Source organism: Microcebus murinus, chromosome 15 (genome assembly GCF_040939455.1).
Source record: "Microcebus murinus isolate Inina chromosome 15, M.murinus_Inina_mat1.0, whole genome shotgun sequence".
NCBI classification, from domain to species: Eukaryota; Metazoa; Chordata; class Mammalia; order Primates; family Cheirogaleidae; genus Microcebus; species Microcebus murinus.
Window position 1 is genome coordinate 35,196,631 of NC_134118.1, and position 22,840 is coordinate 35,219,470.

Genomic DNA, 22,840 nt, shown 5'->3' on the forward strand with positions numbered 1-22,840 from the left:
AGCCCAGTATTTTTTATGTATGTTTAATTGCCTTTACTTATCTCACTTGATCTCACAGAATTTTTCTATAGCTTCCCATTTTAGCCCGAGAGACTTAGTTATTCTACAACTATTTTGCTGGGCAGTTTTTCTTGACATTAGAAGAAGCAGAAGGGTAACTCCTGGGTTTTTCACTTGAGCCACAGTGTAGACAGAGGTGCGATTTTGTAGGGAAAGATTGAGAGAGGAGTGATTTGGGGCAGTTAGTGGGGAGAAATCAAAGTTCTGTCTTGGCCGTGTTAAATGGGAGATGACCATGAGACATGCCTAGTGTGTAAGTCATAGAGGTGCTTCCATGTGTGAATCGGGAGCACAAGAAAGGGGTTCCTGCTGGAGATGTGTACTTGGGGCAGTCCTCAGATCCGAGGTATCTAAAATCAGGAGACTGGATGCCATAACCAAAGCAGAGAAAGCAGAGAGAGAGAAAAGATGTTTACTCAGCAGTTAGAAAGTACTGATGTCTATGTATATGAGTCATATATGGAAATAAATGTCATTGTGAAATCTTAGAGGTAAGAAAAAAAAACAGGGTATCAGCTTTTATAAGTCTGTCTCTTCTGCCAAATCTCATGTAAGGTTCATACTGGCCACAGAATTTATGTCTGAGCTTCAGGGAAATAAAACTTTGGAAGAAATATTTAACTAGGATCCTCTCATGAATTTGTTTGTCATTTAATGATTTATGGTATTGTAGACATTGTGACTGTGTGTAAGAGGCATATAGTATTTGTGATCCAAATTCAGTTTTGGATGCACAAAATTTTCTGGTAATATTATTATTTGTGTTTCCAGATACCTGTAAGAATAGTATGAAAACATCCAATCATAGATTGATTTGTTTTTGAAACATGATTTTTCCCCCCTTTGTTTCATTATTGTTTGGTGATGAAGAGTAAAGTGTAAAGTATTTGAAAATGATGGCTGTCTTGAACAATTATAGAAGTTGTACATGGTAGATGATCATATGAACTAGAACTAAGAGAATTTTAATTTTGTTATTAACACTGTTAATGCTAATAATAAACAGTGGAGAACTTGCAACTCATGTAGTTAGAACTGATGAAAGTGTGAGTCAATAACTTTTTCAGGTGTATCTGGAAGCGAAAGATGTGGTAGGTATATTTCGGGCTGCTCTGTGTGTAAATTATTATTTCATAATGTTAAAATGAGTTGATTTATGAACATTAGTCAACCAGTTACTCACTTACTACTGGTATTTCTATCTACTCTTTTGCCACAGAATTGAGTATCAACAACCTTGGTCACTTTACTGAAGTAAGTTAATAAATCAAAGCAAGTAATGATTTTTGAAGTGCCAATTAGTGGATCAGCTACTGGCAACCCAATTTTATGTCATAAATATCAATTAATTATTCTTTTAAAGATGAATATCTCTACCCATGAAGGAAGATCAATTTTGTTAAAACAGTGTCATTGGTAGAGAATACCTCTGGAGAATTTCTTTGTGGCTACAGATCAGGTCAGGGGGACTCTGTTCCTCTCACTTTAACTTCCTTTGATTCCTTTTATCATGGATACCTTGGAGGGTTTTTGTTTGATTTGTGTGTGGGAGGGGGGCGGATGTTAAATTAAGGTAAAAAGGATTTTCACAGAAGAGTTATTGGATCCTGTAATAGATAATGTTTTCAGTTTTAGTTTTTCCAACGACAAACATTATTAAAATGAAACTTTTGTGAAATATGAAGTCCTGATATAAAAATCTAACTCAGTGAAAGCATTTTGGCTGGGGCCTAAAATCAAATAGTTTAGGTCCTTTTGGGGAAAAAATGTGATTTTTATTTTTACTTTAGGTGCAGAACTTAGAGGCAGCAATGAATGGAGACTAAACTTGCCTGTAAAACCAGCTCAAATACAGAATCTCAAGTGAACCCCTCATATGCACTGGGCTTAAGTCATTCCACAGTTGTATTCTTGGGCTTGCGTGCTGTGACTCTATTTTTCTAAAAATTTATTCTTATGCTTTAGATTGGGGCTTGGCAAACCATGGCACATGGGCCGGATCTAGCCTGCTGCCTGTTTTTGTACCCAGCTGTGAGCTAAGAATGGTTTTTACATTTTTAAATGGTTGAAAAAGAGAAAGAAAAGTAATAGTTTATGACAAGTAAAAATCATATGAAATTCAAATTTTAGTATTCATAAATAGAATGTTATTGGAACACAGCCATTCATTTTAACATATTGTCTATCTACGGCCTTTTTAATGCCAAACTGGCAGAGTTGAATCTCTGTAACAGAAGCTGTATGGCCTGTGGAGCCTAAAATATTTACTATCTGTCCCTTTATATAGAGTTTGCTCAGCCTGATTTAGAAATCAGTAGTGCTGTAGGTCCTGTGAATCCTGCACATCTACACTCTAGTGGGTTTTCAACAATGAGGTACCATGAAAATGCACTCATAATAGCCGAACAGACAGATGGCAAATGCCTATCAATACAATTTATTTTTAGATTTAGTATTTTTTAGTGCTCAGCTTCTTTTTCATAATATTGTTTTCATGAACTTATCTTTATTTTTGAAAATTTGGAATAAAAACATAAAAATCACTATTCCCCACATTAAATCACTTAACAGTTGGCTTATTTTCTTTTAGTTTTATTCTAACATTGGATTTTTTGCACAAATGGGATTTTTATATATAATTTTTAGTTGTGGGTTTTTTTACCTAAGCACAATATTGTAGACATTTTATTGTGTCCTTAAGTATACATTTTAGTGTCTACATGGAATTCCATCTTATGGATGAAATTATAAGTTATTTGACAACTCTTTGTTATTGGACATTTGGGTTCTAGAATAAATAATGCTACATTATATGTCTTTCATATGACCATCTTTCTATGTATATTCCTAGAAACATACTAATTGAATCAAAGGAGATGAATATTTTTAAGTTTGGGAGAATGTTCAACATGTGTATGTATATATGGAAAACAAAGTTATTTTCCAGATAGGCTGTAAAAATGGGTGTATACTTAATATGTCATCTTTTCTACCACTTAATATATTATTTTAATATTGCCAAATGCAAGACAACAATTTTCTTTTCTTTTTATTCATCCGGTTACTAGCAAAGTTGAATGTTTTAAATGTATTTCTTTTTCTGCCAATTGATTTTTCATGCCCTTTGGCTTTTTTTTTTTATTCAGCAATCAGTATTTTTTTTTTTTTTAATTTTTAAAGGCTTCCTTCTGTATTAAGGACATTAACTTTTGAATACATACTTATTGCAAATATCAGACCTAATTTGCCTTTAAAATTTTTTGTGTATTGTGTTTTTGACATAAAGGAATTTTAAATGTTTATGTGGTCATTGTATTAACTTTTTCTTCTGTGATTTTTGTCCATCTGTTTTACTTTTGAAATTTCTTTTTGCTTTGAAATTTTTTTTCAGTATGAGGATCAGCCAAATATTCTTTGTGCTTTAAATAATTTTGTTATTTATATTTAGCATAGAATTTATTTTGATATAAGGTTAATATCAAACTAGATTTTTTTCTCCATGTAGTTTGCCAATTTTTCTAGCAATTTATGTGGATAAACCCACATTCCTCAGTGGTTTCCTTTATAATATACACAAAATTTGGTTTTACTAGGATCTGTTTCAGGTCTTGCTTTTGTGTTCTGTTGATCTGCCTGCCAGTTCTTTTTTTAGATCAGACTATTTTAATTGTTTACTTTGTACCACCTCATAGGAAAGTTACTCCCCTTCCTCTTGTCCTCTGTATTGGTCTCTTTTCACAAAATTTCCTTAGGCTGCTTTTTTGGGGTGAGGAGAAGACAATAATTTAGTAGGATTAATAGTTTCTTAATCCTATTCTTCCATTAAAGCAATAAAAACATGTTGCCATAACAGTGTTTTTTGTTTGTTTGTATTTTTTGGTTTTTTTGGTTGTAACTTGAGGATATGTCTTCAGCCTATTCATCTAATAGCTGTGTCAACTTCTCTGAAAATACATTTTAAAAGGTAAAATGAAAATGCAATTCTGTTTCCAACCTCTTAATAGTCCCACATGCCTTCAGGTTTCTTTTTTCTTTTTACCTAACTGATTTTAGCTGTAGCATTTTGGTGGCTTTGAAAAAGCATTATGAGTTTGAAAAAGCATTATTATAATAATGCTTTGAAATAGCATTATTAGCACCTTATGATGCTAATAGCTTGGTTAATAGATTGGGTTTTAGGAATTAAAAATTTTTTCCTCAATGAGTATCTGATAAATGTTATGTAACATCTTATTCTTAAGTGTTTCTTCTAAAGGCCAAATAGAGAGAAAAACCATGAAGGTTATTTCTGAAACATGCTTGCATCTTATGCACAATGGCAGATCCATCCGTTCATGCTACAGACATTTCCAGCAGCCCCCTGTGAACCAGGTGTCGCTGCTGTGGGGTCCAGAGGTGCAGTGGGGAGCAAGATATGTCATGCTTGCCCCAAAGCTTAAATTCCAGCAGCAAAGACATATTATTGTCAATAAACAAATAAATGAAAACATAGAATGCAGCATAAAGTCAAGACAAGTGCTCTGTGGAAAATCAAAGCAGGGTCTAAAGACAGTAGGAGGCAGAGGTGAGGGTGACCCTCTTGGCCAGGTACCACCTGTGTGATTAGGTGGTACCATAACAGAGATGTGAAGGAAATGAGGGAGCAGGTTAAACTGAAGTCTGGGAGGAAGGCCTTGCAGGCAGGAAGAACAGCCAGGTGCAAGGCCTGGAGGTGGGAACAAGCAGGTGCATTCCGGGACCATCAGGGAACCAGAGTGTCCAGAGGGGAACCAGGGAGTCAGAGTAGTGGAGATGAGATCAGAGAAGAAGCCAGGGTTCAGATTAAAGCGTTGGATTTTGTTGGGTATGATGGGACGCCACTGGAAGATTCCAAGCAGGAGAGTGATATGATTTGGTGTCATTTTAACAGGATCTCTCTGGCTGCTGTAGTAAGACTGAGAGGGAAGAAGATTTTGGGTGGAGTGTCGTGGGAGTCAGGAGTTTCCTTGGGGCAGGTTACATTTGAGATGTCAGTCAGCCGCTTAAGAGGAGGTGTTGGCTGGCAGTAGGGTGATGCAGGAGCCTGGGGCGCACAGAATGGAGATGCAGAGATACAGACACGACAGTCATGAGAGCCACGAGAGCCATCGGCACCGAGGCAGGCTCAGTGCCCCGGGCCTGGTCAGATCACTCAGGAAGTATATTAGTTACCCAGGGCCGCTGTAACAAATTACTGTGAATTCAGTGGCTCAACGCAACAGAAATTATTGTCTCTCACAGATCTGGAGACTAGAAGTCCAAACTTCAGCGAGGCCTTGCTGCCTCTGGGGCACTGAGGAAGAATTCATTCTTCCTCTCTTCCAGCTTCTCACTGACGGCTGTTGGTCTCCTTGACTTGTAGCCATGTCACTTCCGCCTCTGCCTCCGTGGCCACTTTCTGTCCTCCTCTTCTGTCTGTCACATCTCCCTCTGCCTCTCTCTTATAAGGACACATTGGATTTAGGGCCCACCTAGGTGATCCAGGATAAACCTTTCCTCTCAAAATCCTTAACCACTTCTTTTGCCATATATGGTAATAGTCGCTCTTTTATCATATAAGGCGATATAGATTCCAGGGATTAGGACATAGACGTGGACACCTTTTCGAGGCCACCATTCAGTCCCTACACGCAGTCAGTGTGAAATGAAGAGAGGTGGTCCCAAGACTGAGCTCTGGGGTGCTGCAGTGTCCAGAGGCCAGGAAGAGAACACAGAGCCAGGGACAGAAACGGAAGGGAGGTGGAGGACAAGAAGGAGAGTGCGAGTGGGGTATCTGAATAGGGACGTGTGTCAGTAAGGAGGAGGTGACTAGCTGGGGAGAAGGCTGCCGAGTGACACAGAAAATGAGGACCGAGCATTGATTGTTAGACTGGGGAACTTGGTAAACTTGCTAAATTGTGTTTCAGAGAGTGCACACTCGTATCTGTTGTAGTCCTTAATGGTGAATCCAACTTCCAGTGGGTTATTATTGTCTCGTTTTGGCTGTAGGTTCAGTGGTTGGCCACGCGCTTCAATGTGAAAAGTTATTTCATGATATATTTCTTTTCTTCTTCTCTATTTGAAGTTCTATGTATGTATTGTGTCAGTAACTTTGTTTCTTCAAACTGTTATAAGCTTATGGTACAAATTTTGGAAATTGTAATAAGAAAAAAAATTAAAGTTATTTAACTTTAAATTGCATCTAAAGTGCTGCCATTTTGGGGTGACTCTTTTATTTGCCCTTTTAAAAATTGGGCTGTAAGGCTTTTTTTTTATATATATAAATTTTACTGAATTAAGGATATGATTGTTTAGGAGTAGGTAAGGAAATGTGGCCTAGAATGTCACCTTATGGTTTTTTGGTTTGGGTCTAGCTGATATGAATGGCTGGGCAAGTGACCCGCCACAAAGCTGAGCAGTATGTTAAAGAAGAGAGAGTGCTTCCCACATAGAAAGTGAGGGACATGCAGGTAGATCCATTCCACTTGTAGAACACCCAAAAGACTTGGAAACATCTTTCAAAGGCCAGTGTTCACAGTTTGTCTCCTTTGTCCATGACACATTCATAGAGAGGAAACCTTACTCAGATTAAGAAGAAGGAAGTGATAAAAAAAAAACCCAAAAACAAACAAACAAAAAAAACCAAAAAAACCAAACACCTCTTAAAATCTCAGAAAGCTAATAATAGAATCGGGAAGATCTTAATATCATATTGATAATTTGCATTTTCACAATGACACAATCAAACTATTGAAAGATCAGACACAGAGAGAAGAGTTCTAAGGTGGAATAAGTTTAAAAGTAAAAATCATTGGATTCATCTCTGTCTAAAACACATAAACCAAGATTGGCACAAGGAGCTCAGAGGCGGCACTGAAGTGCAGTACTGTGGCTCAGAGAGTAGATTTGGAGATAAAATCCTCCTGAGATCGCCTTTCCCTACCCAATCAGCACTGTAAGATTGTGATCATAGAGTTTTACCAGGTGGTTCTTGCTTTGATTTACACAACTATCTCTAGAGAAAGGGCCCACTGAATTTATTTTCTAATCCAGATTTCCTCTTGAAGCTTCAACAAGGCCCTTTCCATTTTCTATTAGTCAAGTTGCCCCTAAATTTTATGAGTCAGTCCATGGATATTGGAAAATATAAATCTCATGGAAATGGCAAGTTAATTCTAGGCATTCAAGACCCAGTATTAGTAGGCGGAATATGTTAGGGAATACTACGTCAGTATTTTTAGGGATTTCAGTAAAAACAAGAAGAAATACATTCTTATTTTTATGAGTCATAAACTCAGAATATGAACTGCTAACAAATTGAGATCTGTACTCTTATCCCACGTTTGACTTGTTATATTTTGCTTTGCCAAAAGTCTAGATGAAATAAAGGTCTGGAAAGGGGAAATAAGAAAACTTGTTTTATATAAACTGAATCACTTGTTAATATGTATTATTAAAAGCTGAGAATGAATTTTAGAATTTAAAGTTCATTGTATTTGTCTTTCCATCAATGTATAGTTATTGAGAATACCATATGGTTTTGGAAGATATATTTGGTGTCTTTGGGAACTTAAGGCTACTAAATTATTAACAGCTGTTAGAATGGAATGGACCAAATGCACTTGGAGTTAAGTTCTTTGTGGTGGGGAAATTTGTGGGTTTCTTGGGTAAACCCATCTAATGAGAAGAATAACTCACAAATACATTAGCTGGTTGCACAAGATGAATAATTTTTCCAGAAAATATGAGAAAGACAAGAGCGAAGATAAAAGGCTATATCATCAGTTGAAAAAAATAGATAATTAAAGAGGGAAAACAATACTGCCAATTGGTAAGAGTTTCATCATGCCTAGGGGTTTCTCAGCATAGGCACTACTGACGTTTTGGGCCAGATAATTCTTTGTTGTGGAGTCTGTCCCGTGCATTGTAGGATGTTTAGCATCTCAGGCTTCAAACCACTTGATGCCAGTAGAACACCCTTTGCAGCTGCAACAACTAGAAATGTTTCCAGACATAGACCACTGTCTTCTTGGAGGTAAACGTGCCCCTGGTTAAGAACCGTTGAGCTAGACTATACAAATAGCTCCCAAAGTCCCATTCTAGTTACATACTCAAGATAGAACAGGATGAAGGGGCAGGCTTATTGAGAACTTTGGTTGTCAAACATGTTATTGGGATGGGGTATCATTTGGGAAGCATGTAATTAAGGTGTGGCTCCTGCATATATATCTTACTGATGAAAAGTCAATTTTTTTTCAATCTAGAGTTAAATGACTATAATAGTACTAACAGTGTAGGTGACAAGATTATAAAAAGCCTTACAGAAATATGCAGGGCTGCCAGAGTTATTTCCCAAAACTGAATCTGTAGTAGGATGGCACTGGGGAGATTTTTCTGGATATAAATTTCCACTTGCTTAAATTTCACCACACAGTAGAGGCTACTTGGACGCTCACATAATCTCATACGCTTGTCCTCATTTGTTCTAGACTAAATGGCATTTATGTCAGAGACTATTCGCATTCACCAAACAACCTCATGATCCTCTGTCTTTACCAGCCTCCCTGGAGGTAACTAGTTCCATCCTGGGATATGTGAGCTGAGCTTAACTTCTGGGCTGAGGAATTTAAGAGCCAGAGTGCCTCTTACATACCTCTCTTCCCCTATCATAGCAGCTTTGCGGGCCTTACCAATATGTGTCCTTGTGAACCAAAGAAATAGCTGCTGCTTTTTTTTTTTCCCATTGTCTCTGTTTTCTCTTGTTTTTTGATATGTTTATTAATTGGATGCTGGACTTTCTGAATTGATCTGCTTAATTCTCTTTTATTTCTTCCAAGTGCTGTCATTTTATCTATTTTTCTGCTGTCTGTAGCCCAGTTGGAACTTGATCACGTGGTATAGAAGGTCCACCTAAGACTCAGGAGCACAGGGATTGGTCGCAGTTGCCTTTGTTCACATCAGTGATCTGCTGGTGAGAAAGCCACATGCATGTGAGGTGAACTGGAAAGGTGCACTGGAAAGGTGCTGCCCATGATCTAGCACATTCTGCTTTGGAAGAAGGCCAGGAGGTTGGGGGTGCTTTTTTCAGTACATAAAGGATGAGATGACAGGCTTCAGACTTGGGAGGCAGTACGTATATCATGGTCATTAAGAGCACATCCTCTGCTGCCAACTGCCTGGATATGAATTTCAGTCTTGACATTTATTAGCTGTGTGATCTTTGGCAAGTTCCATAAACTCTCTGAGCCTGACTTTTCTGATCTTTAAAATGAATATTTGTAGGTATAGGTTGAAAGTATGTAATATATGTTAAGCTTTTAGAAGAGTACCTGTTCTGTAATGTATAATCCTTCCCTCCCTCCTTCCTTTCTCTCTCTCTTTTTCTCCCTCCCTCCTTCCCTTCATTTCTTCCTTATCTTCCCTTAAAGTGTTTCTTTTATTATAAGTGCTATGTAGATGCTGTTACTATTAACTGGGTCATGAATCAAGGGCATTAGAATGAGCCTAAGAGCTCAAGAATTGTTTGAGTTCAATAGAGCCTGTTAGATTTCTCACTGTATATTCCCACAGTTAGTATGAATAAGTTAAGTGCTTTCATAATTCCAGTTGCTCCATATTTTCCACCAGGCACAGGACTGCTGCTAACATAAATGATACTTATGGGCAAAGAAAAAGGTGCCCTTTCTCTGGGCATGTCAGTGTTTGTGCCTGTTTTGGCAAGCAGAGCATGGGCTGGATTTCATCCAGCTGCTAAAAGTGCTCCTGCAGGCACCTGCAGACTTGATACTGCACAGCTGTGCAGGGCCTTGACTGAGGCATTTCTCCTAGAAGAAACCCTCACACTCCAGGGTGCATTCTGTCACTGGGATTGGATTTCTAGTAATGGCCATTTATTGCCTGGATTTCTTTGCCCTTCCCTTGCTACTGTCAAAGAAAGGATGGGGGTGGCACAGCCAGCCCATCACTAGAAGACCCAGGAATGAGAGGGAATCAAGAGCAACATTGTCAAGTCTGTAACCCTGTGGGTGTTTGTAAACCCTTGAGACTGGTTGAGATCACTTAGGTATAGTGAACAGAATAAGAGGACAGAAGGACTCAGGGCTGAGCCCTAAGGACCTCAAACTTTCAGAGATCACCTGAAAGTATGGTAGTGGGCAAAGGGGATTGAAAAGGAAAACCTACAAGGGAGAAGGAAAATAAAGGAGGAGTAGTCACAGAAGGTAAGAGAGAAGAGAGATGAAAAACCAAAGCCTATACTTTGTGAATAGCTATGGGGGTGACTTGGTTGTGCAAATCATTATAATAATTCTTGGCCAACTGCAAGGTAATGCTAGCATTTCTATTTCTCCCTGATCAACTTCCTGTTTTGTAGGTTAAAGCCTCCGATGCAGATGCAGGGCTCTATGGCTTTGTTGAGTATTCGATCTATGATGGATTCCAAAGTTATGAAGCACCTCAAGCATTCTGGATCGACCCTCATGATGGACAAATCTGTGTCTCTAAAGATATCGACAGGGAAAGGGATCCAGCCATCTATGATCTCCTGGTGAAAGCTAAGGATGGGGTAAGTCTTTATGTATGAAATTTATTTCAAGCATACTCAAAAGTGAGCCAGTATGTACATATCACAGAGTACCTATGACCATGAACAATTGGCTGATTTTGTTTTTTATATAATCACCTCTTTCTTTTGCTGAAGTTTTTTGAAGCAAATACCAGGCACCATATCATTTCATCCAAAAATCATTCAATAATATCTCTAACAGATAATGACTCTTTGAAAGTGTAACTACAAAATATTAGCAGCAATACTTTAATAATACCTAATGTCCATTCTATGTTAAATGTTCTGTGTTATCTAAACATGTCTTTTATTAATTGGTTTGTTTGAATCAAGATCCAAATAAATCCATAAATTGATTTGATTGATATATCCCTTAAGTTTTAATCTATAACAACCAGGCCTCATACCTTTTCTCCTATGGCATATAAAAAAAAATAAATGAAGTCATTTGTCTTGTACATTTTCCACATACTGAATGTAGCTGATTACATCCTTGGGATTAATTTAATGTGTTCTTCTATGTCTTTTATTTCCTATAAACCTGATTAGTTTCAGGTTCATTTAGGTGATGCCACATGCCTCTTTTTGTATCAGCAGACACATACTATTACATAATTAGAGATTGCAAAATGGCGATTTTCTAATTCCATTACCCCTTTTGCATTTATCACCTGGAATTCTTTGACTAAGACAAATGTTCTTATACCAACTATTTGGTTACCCTGAAATATAATTCATATAGGAAATGCAGGATAATGATTGATTCTTTGTCTTTATTTTATCTGTATTTTGAATAGTGAGTCAGTACCTTAACAATCTCCCAGGATGACAAGTAATTTTGTTCTCCAATTTGATCATAAATCCCTGGATTTTTATATGTTTGATATGTTTGAATACATCACAGACCCTGTCATTTCTGATGTTCACATGGACCTGTCCTTGGTCAGTGGAGTCATCTACAGTTTGGTTCCTACATCCTCTTTGTTGTTGTTAACGTTGTAAATTGATATATAAAATGCATACAGAGATGGTCATAAATCATAAGTGCATAGCTCAATGGATTTTTGCATCATAAACAGAGCCATGATACTGGTATACATGTAGAGACATAGACCAATGGAACACAATAGAGAATCCAGAAATAAAACCACATAGCTACAACCAACTGATATTTGACAAAGCAGACAACAGCATACACTGGGGAAAGGATGCCCTATTCAGTAAATGGTGCTGGGAAAACTGGATAGCCACCCAGGCGCGGTGGCTCACTCCTGTAATTCTAGCACTCTGGGAGGCTGAGGCAGGCGGATTGCTCGAGGTCAGGAGTTCAAAACTAGCCTAAGCAAGAGTGAGAGCCCATCTCCACTATAAATAGAAAGAAATTAATTGGCCAACTAATATATATAGAAAAAATTAGCCGGGCATGGTGGCGCATGCCTGTAGTCCCAGCTACTTGGGAGGCTGAGGCAAAAGGATTGCTTGAGCCCAGGAGTTTGAGGTTGCCGTGAGCTGGGCTGACACCATGGCACTCACTCTAGCCTGAGCAACAAAGCGAGACTCTGTCTCAAAAAAAAACCAAAACCAAAACTGGATAGCCATATGCAGAAGAATGAAACATATAAAAAATTAATTCAAGATGGATAAAACTTAAATGTAAGGCATGAAACCATAAAAATTCTAGAAGAAACATAGGAAAAACTCTTTTGGACATCAGCCTAGGTAAATAATTTATGACTAAAACCCCAAAGGCAAATACAGCAACAACAAGAATAAATAAATGGGATTTAATTAAATTAAAAGCTCTGCAAAGCAAAGGAAATAATTAGCAAAGTAAATACAGAAGCTACAGAATGGGAGAAAACATCCACAAACTATACATCTGACACAGGGCTAATATCCAGAATCTACAAAGTACTCAAACAACTCAACAAGAAAAAAACAAATAATGCCATTAAAAGACATGAAAACTAAAGTTTTTCAAAATAAGATAGACAATGGCCAACAAACATATGAAAAAAATGCTCAATATCTTTAATCATCAGGGAAATGCAAATTAAAACCACAATGAGATACCGCCTTACCCCTGTCAGAATGGCCATTATTAAAAAGTTAAAAAGCTATAAATGCTGGCATGGATGCAGAGAGACATGAAGCTTATACACTGTTGGTGGGACTGCAAATTAGTACAACCTCTATGGAAAACAGTATGGAGATTCATCATAGAAATAAATGTAGACTTACCGTTTGATGCCACAATCTCACTACTGGGTATCTACCCAAAAGAAAAGAAGTCATTTTATCAAAGAGACACCTGCACTTGAATGTTTATCACAGCACAATGCACAATCACAAAGATATGAATTTTTTTTTTAATGCTGCTTCTCTTGGCTTTGGTAATGATACAACTTAGGTTTTTTTCCCCCTTTATAAGCTATAACCCCATTTCCTTCACTTTTCTTCATTGAACCATGAAATATAGACCCAGAAAGCTCACTAGAATGAAATTATGTCTCACAAGAGTTAAACGGGTATTAATATTATTCTACTCAGGTGTCCCAGAAGATAAGAACAAAGAGAATGGAAAGTAGACAATCACCAAAGTAGAAACAACAGCACAAATTTTTACTTATCTACTGATTACCCTAGGTGACCCTCCTGCCTCCACTATTGTATGCTTTCAAGCTTGAAGCCTTCCCAAACTACTTCTGTCTTTCACAGCATAACTTGAGGGTATTGGGATTCAGGTAGATTAATAGTTTCTCATAATAATTTTAAAAACCAAATGATTAAAATTAAATTAAAATGACTCATGACTTGTTGATGGAAAGAGAAAGGATAAGACAAAATTAGCAAATATTCATGCATAGAATTTATTTACCTATTGTTGCATAACCAATTATTTTTGAACTTAGCAACTTAAAGTAGCAAACACTATCTCATACAGTATTTCTTTTAAGGACCGGAAGTCTAGAAGCGGCTTAGCTGGTGGCTCTGACTCAGAGTCTCTCACGAGGCTGCATTTCAGTTTCCATTGTCTGGACAGAAGTTTAGTTACACAGCATTGGGACGGCACATTCTAAGGGGAAGGAGAAAATGAGTTTAGATGCACTTTTCCCACCCTGTGTTCTGTGGGACACTGGTTTCCCAGCATGTTCTTTCTGTGGAGGGATCACAGAGGGTTCTGTGATCTAAAAAGAGGGGTGAACACCTCAGCACTCGCCCCCTCTAGAAATGTGGGTGCAAAGGCTCTGTGAGAAGTGCTCAGGCCCATTTGACTTGCTGAAGTCAGCATTTTCTCAACATTTTCACTAAGGGAACTCTCCATTTATTTTTTTTTTTTTAAAGATATACCTCTTTGTTGCTACCCCATGTATCTGTTTCTGAAACCTAGATTTGATCTTGTCACTTCATTACTGATGGCAATAGTTGTCCCATGGAGGGGTTTAGGAAAAATCATTAGAACTTTAATTTTATCCTTTTAAATTTTATTTCTGTGATATTTTTAATAGAAATAATCCATTAGCACAGTAAATGTGTACGCAATTTATTAACAAATAGAAATAAATGTACTGAGGGTGTACACACCACAGTTTTTGCTGCAGAGCCCACTGCTGTGCGGAATGAAGTCTGTCCTCCTTAGCATTTAAATCGTGTGACAGGAAGCTGTCAAGCCTTTCCTCTCCATCCTACCCAGCCTCTCTCTCTCCACACCCACCCTCTTTAGCCCTGCTAGTGTGCTCATCCTTCCTGCAACGTGCCAGAGCCTTTTAAAAAAATATATCATTTCACTTTCTAGGATGTTATTGTCACTGGAAATATCTATGTGTCAAATTTTATTTGTTTTTTGGGACCCAACTCAAAGACCCTTCAGTGTTGAGATTTGCCTCTGTTTGGTGCTCACAGGTCAGGAGTAGCATGTGTCTGCATCTGAAGTAATACCATGATTTTATCCATAACCCCCAAACTCTCAAAGTGGGTTTTTAAAATTCATATGATAAGAAATCTGACTTGAACTGACTTGAGGTTATTAAGGCTTTTTAATCGCTCTAAGTGTGTCTGTTCATACATTTTTGCTGCAGACTAGTAACTGTTTGATTACGTGGTGCTAACCCAGACCCTACTAGGTATATGCATTATATTATCTTTCTAAAACTTGAAAAATTCAGAATTTCAAGACAAATTCATCTGGCCCCAAGTATTCAGGGTAAGGAGCCTGTAAGATCTTACATTTGATAGTTATCAACTATTATAAACGCTTTCCTATATAACATGCCATTCATTTCAACAACAGGCCTGTAAGGCAAGCAGACAGCCCTGTTTACAGAAGAGGTAGCTTGGACTCAGAGGCCAGGTGACCTTCTCTTGGCTGTGGTCCTGGATGTGGACAGAGCCAGGCATTGAGCCCACGTCTTTTGGTTCAAGATTGTTCTGTTGTGCCACAAACCTAGGGGCATAGTGTCTGTCCCACAGACTGTAAGTTCCTTAAAAACAAGGGCCCTCTCTTCCTGTTATTCTTTTAAGATTGAGTCCATGAGAGGCATTCTCCCTGGTACAGTCTGTAAACAAGTCTTATAGGAAAGGCAGAATTTACAGCATAACAAATATTTAAAACTCAAATTTAAAAGAAGTCTCCAATGGCTTTGGGGCCAGGTGGATCATTGTTCCTATTGCAGATCTGCTATTTATACTCTCACCTTGAGCAAGTCACTTAGCCTGCTTGTGCTTTGGTTTTCTTACCTGTAATAACGGGGGGAAGCCATCAAAATCTAAAAAAGGGAGATTGTAACAATTGAAGGAGAAATATACGGAAAACACACTTAACACACACTCATACGTGAGTATTATAAGAGGAAAGTATCCCTTATTTGATAAATTCAGCAGATAAAAAATGAATTTGTTTAAAAGGAATAGTGAGATCTATACTTTTCCTGCAAAAAGATTCTTTGTTCTGTGACAATACATTTTTCACTTTGTCCATCTAACATTTGCTTATTTTTTTTATAGCACTGATTGAGAATCTTCATGAACTGCCTAGAAATTAGGATTTTTGTTTTTAAAGGTCTGCAGGTGGAGTGTTGTTCATATCTTTGTATCTCCCCCACTTTTTCATTACTTCTCTCTCTCTCTCTCTCTCTCTCTCTTTTGAGGCAGGGTCTCACTCTTATCTCCTGAGGTAGAGTGCAGTGGCATCATCATAGCTCACTGCAACCTCAAACTCTTGGGCTCAAGATATCCTCTTGCCTCAGCCTCCCGAGTAGCTGAGACTACTCAGGCACATTGTCAGCATGCGCATGACATCATGACGGCTAATTTTTCCATGTTTTTTGTGGAGACAGCTGATCTGGAACTCCTGGCCTCAAGCGATCTTCCCCAAGAGTGCCAGGATTACAGGTGTGAGCCACCATGCCCCCGGCCCATTACTTCTCTTCCCTGCTTTCTTAACTCCCCTTCTCAACCCTAAGTGACTTCTTGAACTTGAGGAGAAATAAAAAGAGAAAGGCAGAAGCGAGGGAAAAGGGAAGGCAACACTGAGTTTGGAGCAACAGCAGGGCCTATGTCAGATGTCGTGGAGTATCTTCTAGATGCTCATCCTCAGTCTCTGGTCCCCTCTGCTTACATTGCACCTGGACACTCACAGGCTATCTAGGTTGGGTGGCGATGTAGGGCCGATCTGCATTCTAAGCATTCAGGCCTGATGGATGAACCTGCCTTGTTTTTATCACAGTCGTAACGTGCCTCCTGCATTTCTCCTAGTCTAGCTGATAACTGGCGTGGCTCTGGCACTTTACTTAGCTCAGAACATGGAAAATCACACAGTTTCTCTCCCTCCATTTCTTGCCAAACCTTCTTCTCCATTGTTCTTTGTCCTTCTTGCTCAGTGTCTCCCTGCCACAGTAGAACAAGGAAAGGAAAAAAAAAAAAAAAAAAAAAAAAAAAACAGGAGGAGGGGGAGATTAAGGAAGTGAGGAAACCCTGGATGTTGTGACTTACCAAGGCTTTTTGTCAAAGATGAAAGTGCCACGATGTACCAGATAGACATGGAAAATGGTGCCTTAAAGTAGGAACATATGTTTTACTTTAGAAAAATAAAAATTGCAGAGGATTATTTTCTCCTATTTTATTCTCCTTGTTTTTAGATGGAGGCAACGGCAAAGGCACAGTATGGGACCTGCGTCTCACTTCTTTGTGCACTGTATTTCCTTTCTAAAACTTGAAAAATTTGCATTCCAAAGCAAATCTGGCCCTGAGTATTAGGATGAGTACCTTTGCTGCTCCTTTAAGCCCCATTGCTTCTGGTCGTGGTGAGACGAAGAGCCTCCTGTCTGGTCTTGCTCCTGATACCCTGCTGCTCTTCAGTCTGTGCTGAGCACTGCAGCCAGAGCAGCGGCTAAAATCTAAGTCAAATCAAATCACATCTGTGCTCAAAACCCAGCAGTGGGGAAGAGCCACAGTGGTTCTACAAACCTATAAAGGCCCTGTGACCTGCTGCTGCTTCTCTGATGTCAGCCCTACCTGCCTCTAGCCTGCTGCCCCTGAAAAGGCCAGGGAGATGCACTCACACTGCACTTGTGCCTCAGGGCCTTTGCACCTGCTATTTCCTTGGCCTCTTGTCCTTTTATTCTAGATAACTGAAGTTTAGCCAATAATACCTGCCTAGTGAGGCTTTCACTGGGACATTCCTCACCAATACTCCCTACCGCTTCCCCTTAGCACTTACCAACATTCATTTTAAAGTTACCTTATGGATAAAAGTGATTTCCATTCCTTTTTAGACATCAGAACAATTTCCCTCGAATACCTTTGGCCTCCACTCTGAAGTTTTTGCCCCACAAGAGCTTTAAGTGGCAATCTCATTAATGCTTAAGAATCATGACTGAAGTGTAGATACCATGCTACTACATATGAACTCAGGTCTCAACGTTAAAAGTAAAATGAATATATAGGTGTGTATATGTATACATATACCTTTTGTTGTTTTAAAAGTCTATTCTGGGATTGTTGTCAGCTACTCTGCATCCCAGTGTTCAGCAGACCCGTTTGTAATCACTGCTCCTTCATCCAACAGGGTGGGCTAAGTGCCCAAGCCTTTGTTCGTGTGGAACTGGAGGACGTGAATGACAATCACCCCATATTTAACCCGTCAACCTATGTGACGAGCATCAGTGCTCAGACCCAGCCAGGCACCGAGATCATCAATGTTCTTGCCACCGACCGGGATTCTGGGGTATATGGAACAGTGGCTTATGAACTTGTTCTGGGAGACCTGTCGTCCCTTTTTACCATTGACTCCACTACAGGTATGTGATCTTGGTGCAGTTTTCGTCCCCTAGCTCTCAAGCTTCTGCTTAGAAGCCAGAAAAACTTAATTCGTTTTTCAATAACAGGGGTGTTGTAGGACTCACTTAACCTTCCAGAAGGCACTGAGGTATATTGAAAATGGTTGGGGTTTTATAGTTAGGTTAGACGCGGATCTGAGTCCCAGCTTTGTCTACTGCTGATTTTGTGATCTTTATTGGTCTCAGTTCCTTACCTAAAAGCAATGCTAATAATGCCTATGTTGCAAAGTTTTTGTGAGGATGAAAGGCAGTAAGTTGTGCAGAAGCAGTTGGCCAGTAGTTTATTTTGCAGATGTTCATTTCCCTTCATTTGTATGATTGTGCCATCTAAGGAGGGCTTAGCATCATTTCAACGTATTAATAGATAAGATTAGTGCAAAGAGATTTGTACTGGTATCCAAAGTAGATCTCTTTCTTTTTACTAGGTCTGGTATTCCCTTAGTCTCTTTGGGTCTTAATTTCCTTGTTTTTAAAATGGTACCTAAAGCTCCTTTTAGTTCTCTACAATGGTAACTGCATATCTGCCAAAGAAGCCCAGTGGGCAAACTGTCTTTTAGAAATAATAAATATTTAAGAAGTTATTTTCCCTTTCCTATGGTTTTTTTTTTTTTTTTTGCTAACAAAATAATGTTTGAAATATTTCCTTTTAATCAAAAGGTAATAGAAAACTTCAAGCATATAATATTACAGTACTTTGGAGATTTGTAGACAGGTTCTGGTCCAAAAATGAGGGTGCAGAAAAAGAAGAAACTTTTTTTCTTTTACATTTCTTCACTTGATCTGAGCAATGAGTACAATGTGTTTCTGTTGTAATGATGATGATAATGCCAGATATGACACTAGACATTTTCTGTACGTTGTCTTATTGGATCTTCACAACATCCTTTGCAAAGACCATTTGTTTCTATACATTAGACACAAATAACAATTTACACAGGAGGTCTGATCCACTAATTCAGTTTGCCCTTTCACCCAGCCCCATTGGGTATAGTCACTAAGCTTCTGCCTGGAAAATGTGCTTCATCTGGCTCTGCAGCTGGCTGGGGGATTAGTTGTTTATACTGGCAGTCTTTATAAGGCAAAACTTTCCTTGCTCAAAATAATACACTTACATGGCCCCTTTAACATTTCCAAGATCAGAAGAAAATACTTTTGTAGGAAATTAGTCTACTTATCTCAGCCTTTTCAAAATTCATCTTAACAGAAGACCTGAACTGCTTGTCAAATTGTCAGGCCCTCCAGGGCACTAGTGTTGCCAAAAATATATAGGTCAGCCAATAATCAGGGCACAGGATCTTGAAGCATTTAAAAGATGGATTTTAAAAGACATCAACACACTCATCATTCAGTTTTCCCTGGAAGGTCTTGAAGAATGAGCTGTCCTGTGTTCTGTTTTTAGAAGAGATCTCTGTGGCTGTGCTGTCTACGCTCAGCCACATGCCTCCCTTCCTGGCACCGGCTGTGACACAAATGCCATTGTTAATCATGGAGAATACTTTATGTGCTTTATGTGGGTTATTATCTAGGGGAGTATCATGGAATTTTTTTTTTTTAGAGCAAAGACCAAATTCATAATGGAAGTAGCCTTGGGTTATTATTGTTGGCAATTTTGATCCCTGTGCATTTAGGTTGAAGACGTTTCTCAGTCAAACACTGCTTGGAATTTGGTTGCACTTAATAACAGCTCATGAGAAATTCATGAGGCCTGGTAATGCTTTACTTTAACCTTTAGAAGAGAAGGAAAAAAATGACCAGCTATGGGAAAAAGTTGTCCGGTGAACGAGCAGTCTCCAATTTGCATGGTTGAGTTCTAGACGTTTCTCTGTTGGTTGAATGCAACTGAGAACAACACATTGTATGTATTTATGGTGTACAAGGTGATGTTTGGATCTATGTATACATTGTGAGATGATTGCATCAAGCTAATTAACATGTCTATCACCTCACAATTAGAACTTCATTGTGGTGAGAACATTTAAGATCGACTCTCTTAGCACCTTAGCAATTTTCAAATATAGAATACATTATTAACAACTGTCGTCACCATGCTGTAAAATAGATCGTCAGAACTTATTTATTCTGTCTGACTGAAACTTTATACCCTTTGACCAACTTCTATTTCAATCCTATCCCCTGGCCACCACCATTCTACCTCTGCTTTTATGAGTTCTGCATTATTATGAAATGTCTGATTTTGAATCAAAAGTGTAGTTTATTATGTCTCAAACAAAAAGCAGTACAATTAAAGTATGTGCCTAAGGTATCAACAAAGTTTTGCCATCTTAACAATAACTTGTTTATGCCAGCAGTGAAGAAGCCTGGATAGCGAGTGGCAATGAAATTGCTAAAGGTGTTTTCCACAGCTTGTTTAGAATTGAATTATTTTTCCTTGCAAGAAGTGATCCAGGAAGAAGTGGTAGTCAGTTGGTGCAAGGTCTGGTGAATACAGTGGATGACGGAGAGTTTCCAAGTCCAGCCCTGTAGTTTGGGCAGTGTTGTTTTTTGCCACATGTGGTCTTGTAAGAGGATTGGCCTGCCTCTGTTGACCAATCATCGTTTCATCCAGTTGGTTGCAGGAGACTTCCACTGCAATCAACTGACCAGATTTCACGAAGCTGTAGTGGATAATACCAGCACTGAACCACCAAACACGCACCATTAGTTTTTTTTTGTTGTTTGTTTTTTTATGAATTTTCAGTTTTGGACTGTGTTTTGGCACTTTATCTTCATCCGATCATTGTGCTGAATGCTTGCGATTGTCAGAAAGAATTCATTTTTCATCACATGTTACAATACAGTGTAGAAATGGTTCGCCTTTATGTCATGACTTCAAAGAAAAGCAACTTTCAAGACAATTTCTCTTTTGATGCTCTTTTCATTCATGTAGAACCCATCTATCCAGCTTCTTTACCTCGCCCATTTGTTTCAAATGGTCCCATATTATTGAAATAGTAACAGCAAACTTTGCTGCTAATTAACGAGTAGGTTGAGATGGATTCGCTTCCACTACAGCTTTCAGCTCATCATTATCCACCTTGGTCTCAGGTCACCCACGTGGCTCATTTTCAAGATTAAAATCACCAGAATGGAACTTCTCCAGCTATCAATGTACTGTGCGTTCATTAGCCACATCCTTCCCAAGTGCTTCGTTGATATTTTGAGCTGTCTGTGCTGCGTTGGCTCTACGATGGAACTCACATTCGAAAATAACAAGGATTTTTTACTTATCCATGGTTTCAAAAAAGTGCTCTAAAAATTTTTTTAAAGATAGTCACAAGCCAAAATGTGCATTTGCAAGACTGAGGATGTACCTTCAGAATAAAAATAAAACAAGAAGTGTCAAAGTGAAATGTCAGAGATATGAACTGTCAAACTTAGTACTTAAGGTAATCAGACATTTCATACTTAATAACCTAATAGTTCCACATACAAAAGTGAGATCAGGCAGTATTTGTTTTTCTGTACCTGGCTTATTTCATTTAGTATAATGTCCACTGGATTCAGCCATGTTGTTGCTAATGGTAGAATGTCTTTCTATTTTAAGACTGAATAGTATTCCATTGTGTACATATACCACATTTGCTTTATCTTTTTTCTATTGATAGACATGTCAGTCAAATCCATATCTTGGCTGCTGTGAATAATGCTGCTATGAGCATGGGAGTGTAGACATATCTTTGACATACTGATTTTATTTCCTTTGGATATATACATAGAGTACAACTGCTGGATCATATAGTAGTTCTATTTTTAACTTTTTGAGGAACCTCCATACTATTTTCCATAATAATGGCTATAACCAACTTTCTATATAAGGATGTTTTCAAAGAATATAATTAGAAGCATTATTAGAATATACAGTTGACTCTTGAACAATGCAAAGGTTAGGCACACAGATCCCTCCCCCATGCAGTTGGAAATCCACTTATAACTTTTGACCCCCCAAACTTAACTATTAATAGCCTACTACTGTTGACCAGAAACCTCACCCATAACATGAATAGTTGATTAACACATATTTTATATGTTACTTGTATTATATACTATATTTTTACAATAATGTAAGCTAGAGAAAAAATGTTTTTAAGAAAATCATAAGGAAGAGAAAACATATTTACTACTCATTAAGTGGAGGTCTTCATCTTCATCATCTTTATGTTCAGTAGGCTGAAGAGGAGGAAAAGTGGGGGGCTGGTCTTGCTCTCTAAGGGTGGCAGATGTGGATGAGATGGGGGAGGTGGAGGGGGAGGCGGGAAAGGCAGGCACACTTGGGGTCACTTTTATTGAAAAGACTCTGCATTTAACTGGATCTCTGCAGTTCAAACCCATGTTGTTATTCAAGGGTCAACTACAATTTTCCTATTCTGCGTGTTTTCTTTGCGGTAACCTGTATCAAGCCGGGCTTTCTCATTTCCACCAAAAGGCCTGTCTGTACAGAGGCTGCCAGGGTAAACAGTCCTAAGAAGCTGCCGCCTCTATTACTGAATATTTGTGGACTAAATTAATAAATGACATTTAGAAATAATTATAAAGTGATTTACATCCTTACTACAGCCTTTTAAGAGAGCTCATGGGAGTTTCATTGATGACATGGAACAAAACTTCATTTAGAATCTTCTTTCTGAATCACAGCATGGTAGGTGACTCTGTGACTCTACTTGAAGCTTTCCTCAAAACTCTCCCAAAGTCTCCCTGCAGCTTACCTGTGCTGGTGCTTTTCTTTTTCTCACCTCCTTTTGTCTCTGGATTTGGTCTTTTCTCTTCCAGAAAAGCTTCCTGCCCTTTACAATGGGAATTTTGAAAACCAGTCTCAGTGTCTTTCAATTTTCCACCTTCCTTTTTAATCTATAAGTTCTGAGATAGGTAGGTTGAGGGGAAATCA

General features: G+C 38.5%; 1 protein-coding gene across 1 annotated transcript in view; it reads left to right on the forward strand.

The window, feature by feature from the left end:
• Window positions 1-268: 268 nt before the first annotated feature.
• LOC105881783 (protocadherin-23) overlaps window positions 269-22,840 on the forward strand; it is a 108,589-nt gene continuing 86,017 nt past the window's right edge. Inside the window, 5 exon segments of the mRNA XM_076010567.1 lie at window positions 269-461; window positions 464-551; window positions 5,713-5,836; window positions 10,430-10,621; window positions 17,688-17,919. Of these exon segments, the coding sequence (XP_075866682.1) occupies window positions 335-461; window positions 464-551; window positions 5,713-5,836; window positions 10,430-10,621; window positions 17,688-17,919 (763 nt within the window). The 5' untranslated portion in view covers window positions 269-334.